Source organism: Mus caroli, unplaced genomic scaffold (genome assembly GCF_978045245.1).
Source record: "Mus caroli unplaced genomic scaffold, Mus_caroli_1 scaffold_1, whole genome shotgun sequence".
Taxonomy (NCBI): Eukaryota; Metazoa; Chordata; class Mammalia; order Rodentia; family Muridae; genus Mus; species Mus caroli.
Window position 1 is genome coordinate 59,935,095 of NW_028227256.1, and position 13,810 is coordinate 59,948,904.

Below are 13,810 nucleotides of genomic sequence, written 5' to 3' on the forward strand. Positions count from 1 at the left end.
TCTGTAATCCCTGGACTTGGGTGACAGAGTCAGAGGCCCACTTGAATACACTGTTTCAGGACATCCAGAGGTACATGGTAAAACTTTAGTGTCATAAAAATAAAACCTAGGTGGGCACAGTGGCTTATTCCTGTAGCCCCAGAATACAGGTGAGAAACTGGACCACACACCGAGTTGCAGGCCAGTCTGGGATGCAGAAGGACCCTGTCTCAGAGACCAGGAACAAACAGGAAGAAGTTCTTAACCTGGATTTTCCCAGGAAAAGAAAATAATTAGTAAGAGCAAGGTTACTTCACAGCAAGATTTATTAATACATCCAAAAGAAAGAAAGAAAAATCATTTTGTCACACTATATACAGATAATACATACAAGTGTTTTATACACATATTACATCAGTTTTTACACAAGAAAAATATACATAAAAATGTAAACTTTTGTATACAAAAACCCTTAAACAAATTAAACAAAGACCAGATAACAAAAGGAGACCAATCCATTATTATTTCATCAAATTTTTAAAACAGTAATACAGTACATTCATTGAGATATATATATGGAAAATGTGAACCATCTCTTCCTGTTTAAAGGGAAATCACAAACCAAAAGCCCCATCATCTCCCCAGATGTGTCCTCCCCACCGAAACCCCTGGCAACGCCCGAGGGTAGGCCTCTCCAAAGCCTGCCAGCCGCCTTGTATTCTGCAGAAACGAGTTGCCCCCAGTGTACATGCCTGGAACTGAGTGGCAGCTGTGACACAGACACGAGAGAAGGTGCTTGGTTTGTAAGTCCCCTTTAAGCAGCTGTCCTCCTGCCTATGTCCTGAATGTATGGCATATGGAGCATACAGTGTGCCAAGGTGGATGAGAACGCGACCCGCTAGTCCTTGCTACCGTGCAGTTACTTTGTTAAAAGATGTTTTAGACTGTCCAGTCTGCCTGCCCTTTCGGCTACCTCCCACCCTTGATTTCCCACTGCAACTTGGTTTCAGTTTACACTGGGGCAGCTGGTTAGTTAGTACCTCTGCCAAGAGGCTTGCTGCTAAAGGCTGATCCTGACATCAGTTTCCAGGGAGCTACTCTGTGAACTGTTTCCTTAGCAGGGTTCAGGATTATCCGGCTACCTTCCTATCCCTCTAAATTCTCCAGGTAGAACCTGCCGCCAGCTCCTCACAGACAGTAACAGTAGTTAACAGTTTCGTCTTGATGTTCTTGCGTTTGGTATGGAAAACTGATGGACCAATGAAAAGGTATCTTGTGGGGAAGGGCAGTGGGCATGAAACCTGTGCCAAGTATGTGCAACTCAAGAGTTCTTTCAAAAAAAAAAAAAAGTAAGATGTTTAAATAGATGCAAAATAAACTATGCTTAAGACAGTTTTATGAGAACCATCTTCTTTCCATGGTGAACTTGGAACAAGGCAGAACAACAGCTAGATGATCTATTTCCCTGCAGCAAGAGAGGAGTTAGCTTCCCCCAGGCAAAATGATCAAAACGATCATTATTTATTAATGAAAGGAAGAGGCAAATTGGTGAATTAAGTTGATCAAGGACATGGTGGATGACACACACCAATGGCAATACTAAGACTGCTTTAAAACTGAGATAAACAAGCTGGATTGTGGTACATCACTGTTTCAGAGAGGGCAGGGATACAAAGCACCCCGAGTGAATCTCAGCTCTCCTACACGGGTGGTGATTTAAAATGACAGTCTCCCTTACAGTTATACAGACACAACAAAGGAATAGGAAGCTAAATAAATAGTGTGTGGCTGTCTTTAGATGAGACCTTTAATGTTCTTTAAATAATTCTTGATAATGTCTTTTAAATCATTACATACAAGTGCCACTGCCGTGGCAATATTCCAGTAGGGCAGCATTTTGCTAAATGTAAAAGATTGCCATAGAACTCATACATATACACGTGTATGTACAGTTATATCAACACTATTTATATACATATATCTAGAGAGCAACATTTCATTGCCTTTGAATATCTCTATGTCCACTCACACAATATATCCTGGAGACATACTGTGTGAGTATATACCAAAGTGTATGTACACATGCGCCAGCATGTATATATACACTTCTATCTGTGTGTGCATAAGAGCGTTAAAGGCACGATATATAAGGGTGCAAGTTTTCTAGAGAGCTGCAGCAGAGTTAAAACTGAATGTCACAACTGTGAGAAAAGTCAAAGGAAATCTAGCAGAATTCATTACCCAAGAACGCATGAGAGCATTTCATCATGAGAAACATGAGTCAGTTATAGAACTCAAGAGGCTTCCATGTGACTCTGTATACTTCGTTAAAATTCAAATGGGAGATTTATATTTAAAACACAAAGCAAATCAAACTCTTCAAATGATAATAAGTGTGAAAATACACCCAATACTAATGTCAATCATAAAGTCATAATTATGGTTTTTCAATGTAAGTAAAATACTCCAAAGTTACCTAAGTTAAAAAATTGAAAACTGTTTGAATGTTGGCTTTTTATTTTTGATGACTACCCAATTCTTAAGAGAAAATATTACTGAAAGCTGTATACTGTGGGGAAATGTCGTTGATAAGGCCTGTGAGTGACAGCTGAGATATTCATGCCAAGGTGTCTAGTGAGAGAACTAAATAGGAAAGGGGACCATCAGCCGGGACGTGGCTCCGCACATGCCCAGAAGGCCGCCCTCAGGGGGGTGGCTCTGCACATGCCCAGCACTTGGACAACAGACAACTTGGCAAAGCTGTGTGATTGTTAAGTAATGAGAGAATAGCTAGCAAAAATCTGAGAAAGAAGAGTCCAGACAAAGCTTCATTTGTGACCACTGTAATCTGTCACTGTGACTGTAATGAAAAGGAGTCCCACTTCAGCGTGCTTAATGTTCTCTACACTGTCGTCGTTTCCACTGGCTTGCCGAATAACCCAGAGTTTCCCACAGATGCATAATCTTGCTTAGCAAAGGCTGTTAATCTATTATACACACACATTTTTTTAGGGAATATATGTATATAGCTTTATCTATACACACACATATACATACGTGTATATATAGATTTATACAAATGTATAAATAAACATAATACTTTTTCAATCTTTCCATTGACAAGGCAAGTTCACATTCAGCAAAGTGCCACCACATCCCATATACACACCTCTATACAGATATAAACAAGGGTCTGTTCTCACCCTTCAATAAGGGGGAACTGAGTCTAGCAAATTCCATTAACCAGCAACTGAAGGGAGAAATGGCATCAGTACAGACTCCCTTCTTTCGTTTGCATGCATATGTACAAGAAATATGCAGATTTGTTAAAATCTGAAAGCAAGAGTAAATGAAACAGGGAGATGCTACAAAAACACAAGTGTAAAAAACAACATGGAGAGCTTTCCTGGGTTTTGTCTGAACCTAAGATGAAGTAACTGAGGTCCCAGAGACAACTGCCAATTCAAGTGTGTTCCTGGGAGTTGTTCTGGCATATCTAAGTATAGAGCTCTCATAGCAGAGTAGGTGTGACGGAGCACTTGGCTCTTATTGCCTGTCTCCGATCACCAGGTGCTCCAGGAAAGAGTGCACAGCAACTGACAAAGCTCCCAGGACAGGAATGTGTCTTTCTTTTGAGTTCCACATGACTCAGGTAAGCACTGAAGGTAGCAGGATTTTCCCACAGCCAGAGGGCGGAGCTGGGCTGCTCCACTCCACGACCAATGGCACAATTCAGTTTGAAAACATATTTTGCAAACAACTGAAATCATACCAGCTTTGAAATATACATGGAGAAATGAGCCCACCAGCTCCTTAAACGCAGCCCCTTCAAAGCTTCCTCATCAAGGCCTATGTTTTCTGAACTTGACCAAGAAAACATAGGACTTTATTACTTGGAATATGAAGAAAATTTACTAGACATAATGTTTCAACAAATCTCTGGTCCCATCACTTCAAAAGATAAATGAGCTGTTATCTATCTAGGTCTGTTTCTTTCTCTCTCTCTCTCTCTCTCTCTCTCTCTCTCTCTCTCTCTCTCTCTCTCTCATTTTTATGCTTATAACTACGAGGCTGGTCTTAGAATCTGCTTTTTTCCCGTGTCACTTTAAAAACAGCATAAGTTAATCCAAAGGTTAATAGAAAATGCACGTGATATCAGAGCTAGCCTTTGAACATAATATAGCAAAGAATATGGCATGTTTATAAAATAGAAACAATGGGAAAATAACTCTAGTACCCTCAGCTAAATAAATCATATCTCTATAATACATTCGGTTACCTTTCTATTTTTACACAAGCACACATTCATCTCTCACACGTGCCCCCGATGTATATTTTTGCATGTGTGTAAAAACATAGACACATACATGCACACAAGTAATTTACCTCTATTTTAAGTCACAGTGGGAATTCCTCGGTGAGGAGGGGGTGAAACGTTCCTGAATGAGACACTAAGGACATCTAGATTTATTAATTTCTCTATTTTACCTCTCAACTTACAGAATAAACTGTAAATTAAAGAATAAATCCATAGGAAACAAAAGAGATCTTAAAAACTTAAGTTTGCAAATTCCAGCTACAGTAGTGGGGTTTTACTTGATCTATTTGCTTCTATTTACCCTGTAACTAAGTGTCTAGCCATCTTAAGTGTAAACCACAGATCATGTGCTAAAGAACATGATTCTCAACAGCTCTATGAACAATAATAAATGGTCTAAGGGTGTTCTACATTTTGAGGCCCCAGGTTATCCTTTTCTTTATATATCTGCAAGGTAGCAAAGGACAGCTATACACCTTGACACGGCAGAGATCCAGTGTAAAAAGGTGCGTCACTAGTTTGTTTTGTCAAAAAATAAAAATAAAAATAAAAAGAAGGTCATATATAATTTTAAGCTATTAAAACACATAGGCAACATAATTCATTACACTCAATACAGCTTTAGTATAAAACTTATAATTTATGAGGTGATGTTAATAGCATAAATTAATATACCTTTTCTCTTAAAATCTACAATAAGTATTCTGAAAGCTCATTGGGGAAGGAAGTTTTTAAATAAAAGTTTTAAAGCTGTGCATGATGGGAAAGGATTCTGTATGCTGAAGCTGAGATGAGAGCTGACGTAGAAAGAAGTCCTCGACGCAACACCACGGGCTGTGAGAGCAAACGCTTCTCTCTCTGGAGCTCTCATCAATGAGGAGTCACCTTTAGTTTCTTTTAAAACTAGTTTCTTATTTTAAAAACTGCCCTAATTTCCACAAGGAATCCCTGAGACATACTCAACACTAGACAGTGAGAAGAGCTCTCACCGTTGAGAAGAACTGAGTCAACCCTTTGGAACAGAGGCACACACTGTCAGCAGGTGTCAAGCTCTCCACTCTGTCAGCATTGACCCGCGGGAGCCGCCTGTACTAAATGAGACAGGCTGGAGTCAATTTGGGGCAAATCAGCCTAAGTCCCCAAGGAAAGTGACGGTGTGGCCTTGAGCTGTACTGGTGCCTTCCGTCCTGCATGTTGAAACGTTTTCCATGGGGAACTTGGGGTGCATATAGAGTTAGGTCAGTGGTCCCCAGCTTAAAAAGCAAACAAACAAACAAACACATAAGAACAATGAAAACCAACAAAAGATGATCCTACCACTCCTGGGCCAAGATGAGTGCGGTCATGTTTGTGCACGTGCACACCGCAGCACTAGGGATGAGCGTGCAAAAGGCAGAGGGGAGGGAGAAAAGGAAACATGCTGTGCCGCTGACCACCAAGAGTCAAGCAGCATTTATCTTAGAAGACTGCTTTTCAGAGTAACTTAGGTCAGCCAAAGATTATGTCGGATCTGCTCTTCAAACCACTCAAAACATTCCTGATACTCAGGAGCCCAGGGTAAATAAAGTCACGACAAATCTCTGAAATGCCACATCTCTTTTACTTGCTCCTTTCCACAGTGCAGAGGGGAGGCTAGCCAAGAATAAAGACTGCAGTGAAAGCCCACAGGCTCCTACATTTACCCACAGCCACAGCATCCATGACACTGGATTACAAGAGGCAGAACTAAGACCCAGAAATGTCCTTCCTAACTCACTGGCCAGCAGATATCTGCCTCTGCTTTTCACAGGCCCCATATTATAAAAATTTTGAAAGATTGCATTTAAAATACAACTTTAGTTAAAGTGTGATTTTGGTTTCCACAAGAATATAATAACACAAGAAAGCTTAAAGAAGCCAAAATATTAAGTCATTATTTTTCTTTTTTAATGAATTTCAGGGAAGAGTCAGTTATTTTTTTATTTGTTGAAAGGGGGAAACAGTATGTCTTTTCATGAGTGACTGTCTCCCATGAGATAATTTTGACATGAAGAATCCATAGACCACTGTGGGAAGCAGTAGAGAAAAAAAAAATACAAGAGAACATTCATTCACTCCGACTAAATTCTCTTTCAAAGATGTTTCTAAGTTTCCTCATTACACTGCAGAGTTGTGTTGACCATTCAACAAACCACTGTACTAGATTATCCTACACATGTCAGATAAAGAATAGAGTTTAATTTTTTAAGTCTAAAAAGGAGACTAAAAAGTAAATACTTTAAAACTGTAATGAACTCCAAACCTATTAAACAGTTTAGTGTTAATATCCTCACTCCCACTCTGCAATGTCAAACAATGCAGAGCCATGCTGAGAACTGCGCTAGAAGAAGGCAGTGGTTTTAGACAGTCACTGCAGAGGAAGCCCACCCACCCACGCCACCCAGGATGCCAGAGCACAGTGGCAAGCCAGGCTCAAGGAACACACTGTAAGGGTTTTACCTCAGTGTGACTCAACTCTAATGCCAACTTGTAAGAAGCCATGCAACAAGCCAACAGAAAACTGTTCTTTCGGGTCAAAGAAACTCAACACTCAGGATGCCTGTATCCAGCAGGGAGATGGCTCCCTTCCTAACAGGGAACTCTTTGTTGTGTGGACGGTGAGCATGGACTGAGGATGGGCTTCGGAAGAGTTTTAGTGTGACTCGCAGAGGGAAGGATTTTCTGACCTTTAGTCGAGAGTCTGGTTTACTTTAAGAGATTAAACTTTGTTATTTGACAATATAAAATGATCACTTCTCAACTCCATCTCTAATGACTATCTGCTTCTCATCAAACCATACTCTTCTCATAGAGGGGCATCAGACCACATTACCTGCCAACAGGGAACTGCTGTCATTTCTAAGCAGGAATACCTCATACAGTAGGCTCACTAGAGAAAAATCACCTTTGCTTTTCAGCAATGTGATGGTAACTACATTTGTCCATTGCATAGTCTATCACTTGCTGGGCTACCTGTAACTGCCACTTATTGTCCTGAATTGTTCCCTAGCTGTGTAACCTACCCAGGTGTGAAAATTGCTAAGCCATTTTTACAGAAGGAAAAAAAAAAAAAAAAAAAAACAGTGTCTTGAGTATTATTACTAAAATAACATTAACAATTAAAGGAGAGAAAGCCCCATCTTCCCTTCAGGCACCAGAGATTACAGTTGCTGACATTCATATCCTCAGAGCACATATGCAGTCACTAACTGCAGCAACTTCCAAGGTAAATCACAATAACACAACGAACTGGCCTTTATAAATGGTCCCAGAAACCTGCAGAGACAGAGGGAGCCTTCTTTGTTACTGTCTCTCGCGTACTGAGCACTACACTAAAACTAGCTTCTACCCCATCAGGACCTGTGTAGGGTTTGTTTTTGATTCCAGTATTGCCTTACCATAAGTGCTATGATTTCATATAAGCATTATAAAAGATGCTGAATTTTTCTTTGCATATTAATACCCACCTACCATTGAGAGACTAGAATTGTTTCAGCAACTAGAGTTGTGACAAAGTGAACAAACACCTCTGGGCTTAGAGACAGATAATCTCCCAACAGGGGGCTCACAAAAAAAGCTAGAAAAAAGCAAACGATAGGCTTGGCTGTCTGCTCTGAAACAGAAGGGAGTGCTGTGCTTTTGCTGCTCATTCGCCCTGCTATCAGTATCTCTAAGACTGTCCTTCCTTCAGAAGCCATCATGGGCATCTAAACAAAAGGGAGCTTACTCAATATTTTTGGCGTGAAGCTGTAACTGGCAACATTCCTGATCACTTCATGCCTCCTCACTCGAAAGCAAAGAAGGGCTTTTAAATGCACATAAAACAGAAAATTGCAAACAATAAAAGGTGCAACCTACTGCAAACTCAGCTTTGACAACTAAACAATTTTCAGCAGCTAATATAGGGACACCTAGCCAGTAACAGTCCAAATTGACTACTCCTGACTCTGCTCCCCCTGGCAAAGAAGAGCTGAGAAGGAGAAGTCCGAGTGTGGCTCTGCTACAGTCTTCAGTTGATGCACACTGGAGACAAAATGCATTTTCTGGGAATACAGTTATCTAATGATGACTCTTAGTGGGTCGTGAGAACAGCCTAGCAGAGACACTTTTGAGGTGAGGCAACCACTCACTCTCACCCCATCACAGCGTACTAAAGTAAGAAACCTACTGACATCGGCTCACAGGTCCAACACTCAAAAAAGGCTGTTCTCACAGTTCAGGAGAGAAGTGCATGGGGACACCAAACATAATTTTGCTTTGTGATGTAACTTATAATTTAAAATTTCTCAATATGCAAAAGAGGCAAAGCTATTAAAAATAAATGTTGCAATTAATTAACATGATTTTTAAGGAAAAAAGTAAATACAAACATATTTTGCCTCCCCAACCTCAGTAAATACAAAATAGGGCATATCATGATTTCATGTGACACTTCCCCTCCAAAAACTCAGGCACGTAGTATCTACAGAATGCCTGCTGATCACCATCATTCCTTCACAAGGCAGAGAACGAAAAGCCTTCAACAGAAGGGCCTGGTTAGACGTAGCATGGCATGAAGAACACACACAGCAGAAGTCGGAAAACACATCCCAACCTTTACCTAGCAGAAAGGAGTTAGGATCAGACAGTCCCTGACAAAAGAATTACTGTACCACATCATTTAGAGATATGTTGCCTTACTTTTAAAAAATATACATACGTAAATTAGGTTGAGCTCAGGTATGAACACCTAATGGTACATGAAAGGACAGGGACCCATCAGCAAAGCCGGGCAAAGCATGAAGCTGCACCCTGCTCTGGGAGGGGAAGGCAGGCGGGCAGGCAAGAGGAAACTCCTCACACCAGTCCACAGCCACCAACTTACTGCACTACCCAAAAAGAGTTTTACCCTAAACCTTGGTACACTAAAAAAAAAATTCCAATTTTACTTCATCCTAAGTACTTAAATTATTTTAAAAGTACCTAACGTACGTCAAATTATGTCTAATTTCCAAATTCTGCTCTGAAAGAACTGTTAAAATGTGTGTCCTTCCGATATTACACATCACTTCACAACTGGTACATGGATTCTACACGTGTTCTCCACAGTTCACAAATCTCACCAAAGAATCACAACTGTAAACATGTAAAAACTAGGAGCCAATGATGGACCAAACAGGCCTAGCGTCAGCTTTCAAATCTATCCGGTTTAGCCTGCTTTTGCATACCAAACCATTTTCTTTCATTACTACCTACAAATGTGTTCCATGAGTGGGGAATTCTGAAACAAATGCACAAGGAAGAAGAGAGGGGGGGGGGGTGTGATGGCACTCCCTATTCTGACATGAGCTCAGCCTCCTGGAGCTCCTTTCCTCACAGGCTGATCTTAGTTAGCAAGGTGCTTCGCTCTGAGACCACCCCTCTCTGTACAAGATGCTTTAGTCAGCTCAGTAGGAAAGAAGGATAAACCTTGCTAGGTATGAGACAGAAGGAGGGGGACGAGCCTTATGCTTATTCTGGGAGTGAGGAAAGACAAGCCACAAGGAGAGAGCTACTGCACTGCACACAACACACAGGGTGAACAAGCAGGCACAGGCAGTTGAGAGACTGTGTTCTTTCCAGCTAACAGATCATAATTAGGAAGGGCATCTTAGCCTCCCTGTGGTGTTTGGCAGTTGGTCAGAGCTTCGATTTGTGTCCCCACACCACCTGCTACACAGGGTCTCAACAGGACCACTCCATCCAGAACAGCCTATGGAAAAGCTGGCTAGAGAATGGGAAGCATTATCTCAACACTAGGAGACAGTAAAGGGCACTGGTAATCTGAGGTATCTTCCACTTCTAGGACTTGCTGAAATAAAAAAAATTAAAATAAAAAATAAAATCATCAATCCTACCCAGTCACTGTGCTGAGCCACCAAAAAGCCCGCCAGGCCAAGCGGACCAGCCGGGAGGGAATGAGCACCAGTGCTAAGGAGCACGCGTGAACACTGACGCCAGGTCCACTGCACGGCCACCAGTTAACCGGGAAGGGGTGTCCCTCTAATCCCCATGTCATTTTTAAATCTTCTGTAGGAAATGGGGAGAGGGATGTAAAAGAGGAAACAAAGAGAAAACACCGGGTTCCACTTGCCTGCCAGTACAGACGCGCTCAGTTAGGGCTGGGGAAGGGGGGAGATGCATTGTTGGTACTTGTAGCCGTGGCACCTGTTACAGTGAAGCCTGTAGGAGGGGCTATGGAGCTGTGGCTGGGCTGCAGGTCCTTAGGAATGCCACTGTGAGAACTCAGCTGGTGGCCGAAGGCTGCACTGAACTGCGGGAGCTGCTGCTTCGGAGAGGTGGAGGCCATTAGTTCAGCAGAAGGCCCCATGCCACTGAAGCTGGTCTGGGGTAACCCCGGAAGCACACTGGAACTGCTTGGGGTAACGGTGGCGAAGGCAGGCTGTGTGGTCTCTGAGTTGGACGTGGTGGGTGGCGTGGAGAGGGAAGTGGAAAGAAGGTGTCCGTCCGCGCCAAGGAGGTTGCTAAATGCAGAGGGGTCGCCAAGGTTGACGGGGAGATTCCCCCAGTGAGTTCTGGGGTTGACCACTCCTCCAAGTGGCACCTCGAGCTGTGTGGGGAGCAAGTGCTGCGCCATGATGGGCATCTCTGCCGAAAAGGTAGCTGCCATATTATCACCAGAGTAAGATGTGTGGGGAGAGGTGATATGGTCACTGTAGGGCGACGGCACGTGCTCGCTATCATAATGGCTTCCATGGGGTGAGGAGTGTGAATGATCACTGCTGTATTGCTGTCGTGAGGTGATAAGGTCGTCTGCCTTGCTCAGCAGCTGGGCAGGATGTGGCCTCTGGGAGGCATGGCTGCCATCATGAAGGCCATGAAACTGTCCTGGGAAGGCTCTCTCCCCAAGCGCACTCTGGCTGAGCAGAGTGGCAGAAGTAAGGCCAGCGCTGGCTGGGGCAGAGAACTGCCCCTGGATCTGCCCTGCCAGGGCTGTGGGTGGGCTGGACAGAGGAGCAGAATGGAGTAGGTTCTCGTCCAGCTCCAGACTAGAAAAGCTATCGTGCACTATCCGTCCATTCAGTAGCTCCCCTAGGTCTGTGTTTACTTGCCGACTCAAGGCCTGGATTCCCGAAGCATCAGTACCCGTGGAGAACACCCCCACTCCTCTATCTGACAACCCCTGAACGGGCACACCGTCTGACTGGGAAAGCACCCCAATTGTACTCAGGCACTCGAGAGAAGTTACAGCTTGCAAGGCCCGCTCGAGCTCTTCGGCTTCTTCGGTGGTCGGGAGGAGGTCTCCGTTCTTTCCTGCATCAACCAAAGCCATGAGAGTCAGTAGAGCGCACAGGCAGCTTATACAGCAAACACCACACATCTGAATATCTCACACTATCCTTTCACAAGGGTCCTTCTCGCCAGGCTTGGTGGTGCACACCTATAATCTCAGCACTTAGGAGGCCAGAACAGATGGATCTCTGAGTTCCAGGCCAGCCTGGTCTACAGAGTGAGTTCCAGGCCAGCCAGGGCTCCATAGTGAGACCCTATCTCAAAAGAAAAAAGAATCCTTTGTGAAAAGAAACATTTCTTGAGATGGGATGAGAAGAAAATGAAATATTGATCTGCAGGACAATGAAATATTGATCCATCAACTCTCCTGGGATTTTAACTACCATCTTATTTTTGTATGGCCAGAAATCTACCATGTGGAGTGTCTTGTTTTGTTTGTTTGTTTGTTTTCAGACACAATTTTGCTATGTAGACTTGGCTGGCCTCAAACTCATAGAGATCTGCCTGTCTCTGCTTATTACCAAGTGCCAAAGTTAAAGGTGTGTGCTACCATTCCTGGCTCTGCTAAGTTCTTTTGTTTATTTATGAATAGTCTTGTGTCTGCGTGAACTTTGGTCACATGTGTACAGGTACCTACAGAGGCCATGATGTTGATCTTGGGGCTGGAGGTGCAAATAGTAGTGAGTTGCCAGTATGGGTGCTAGGAACTAAGCTTGGGTCCTCTGGGAGAGTGCACACAATCAACTGAGCAGTCTCGCCAGCCCTCAGAGCGTTAATTTCTTAGGAAGTCTAAAAGGCTGCCAATTAAAAGTTCAATGTCCGTTTGATTATACATATTTTTCACTTATAATAATATTAGTATCATTAACCTAAAGAAATGAAGGCTATATAGAACAAGACAGGTAAATATTACTTTGTCTGCACCTAGATTCTTCCAACTAGAAATGAGAACAAAAAATAATGGTAAACGCTCAGTTTCCTTCATAAGTTAGCTTTCTTCTTCTTTTCTAAGATTTACTCTTTCTAATTATGATCTATGTATGCTTGTTGACAAGTGCAATATCTGTGGTGTCCAGAAGGGGATGTTAGATCCCTGAAAGCTTTAGTGAACAACCTGATAAGGACACCAAAAGGGTCCTAGGCAACAGAGGCAAGTGCTCTTAACCATCTCTCGGTCCTTGAGTTACCTTACAAAGTACGCAAGTGCTAGGATACAGACTTGTGTCACCATGCCAGGCTCCAAAGACAGGTCAAGCTGTAAAAAGACTCTAATAAACTTTGCTTTACAAATAAAAAATAGATTAAATAGCACTGTCAAAACATTAAGGAAAATTACTCATTTTAATGGAACAAAATTCTATAGCTATTAAAGTATCAGTACACTAAGAATCTAGTATGAGTAACTAAATTCCACATTGCCCACCTTCTGAAAGGAAAACAGCTTGAGGGATGTTTGTTTCTTCTATTTATAGTGACAGGAATGTTATATCAGGGAAAACATTTCAGATATGCTGCAAAAGGCTATTGTATTAAAAAAATAATAGTGAAATGGCCAGTAAGATGGGCCAGTGGGTGAAGGTACATGCCACACAGGCCTAACAGTCTGAGCCTGATGTCCATGTAAGGACGGGTGGAGAGTGCTGTCCCCTACCCTCCACATTCATGCATGCTTGTGCACAATCACACACACGTCACACACAGCAATAATAATAATTATTATTACTATTATTTCTAGGATGGTTTCAGTGACACTGGGCATAATTCCAGTATGCCAGAGCTGTAACAGGAGAATTGTGAGTTCACAGTTAGCCTGAATTATGTGGAAAGAGTCTGTCTTAAAAAACCAAAAATAAAATAAAACTCATTTCTCTTCTTATGAACCATGTCTAGATCAGTTCCTAAGTAAAACACTGACCATACCTTCAAAAAAATCAAAGTCTTGTAGGTCATCTGGCAGCCGAGGCAGGACATCCGCAAAGTCCTCGTGGTTCAGCTCCAGGTCGTGCGGGATGTCGGTGATCTCGTTGGCAATGTCCTCTGGCAACTCATCAGCACTCAGCTCGGGCGTGGACGGGCTTCTGCAGAGGAGACAGGGAGGCTCGTCCCCAGACGCCCACGCGCAGTGCGCCTCCCTCAGGGGTCAGCCAATGCCCTCGGACGCTCTAAGCATTCAGTACAGACAGGAGATGGCAACTCCTTCCAAGCTGGTAGTGGCACGTGCCC

At 42.8% G+C, this 13,810-nt stretch overlaps 1 protein-coding gene across 8 annotated transcripts in view; it reads right to left on the minus strand.

Annotated features, from left to right (window-relative positions):
* Nucleotides 1-1,307: 1,307 nt before the first annotated feature.
* The window catches only part of Ino80d (INO80 complex subunit D), a 62,425-nt gene continuing 49,922 nt past the window's right edge, over nucleotides 1,308-13,810 (minus strand). For all 8 annotated transcript variants that reach the window (XM_021169692.3, XM_021169608.3, XM_029474906.2 and 5 more), the window contains 2 exons: nucleotides 13,508-13,665; nucleotides 1,308-11,608 (listed from right to left, as the gene is read on the minus strand). In XM_021169692.3, the coding sequence (XP_021025351.1) occupies nucleotides 10,446-11,608; nucleotides 13,508-13,665 (1,321 nt within the window). In that variant the 3' untranslated portion in view covers nucleotides 1,308-10,445. The remainder of the gene's footprint in view (nucleotides 11,609-13,507; nucleotides 13,666-13,810) is intronic.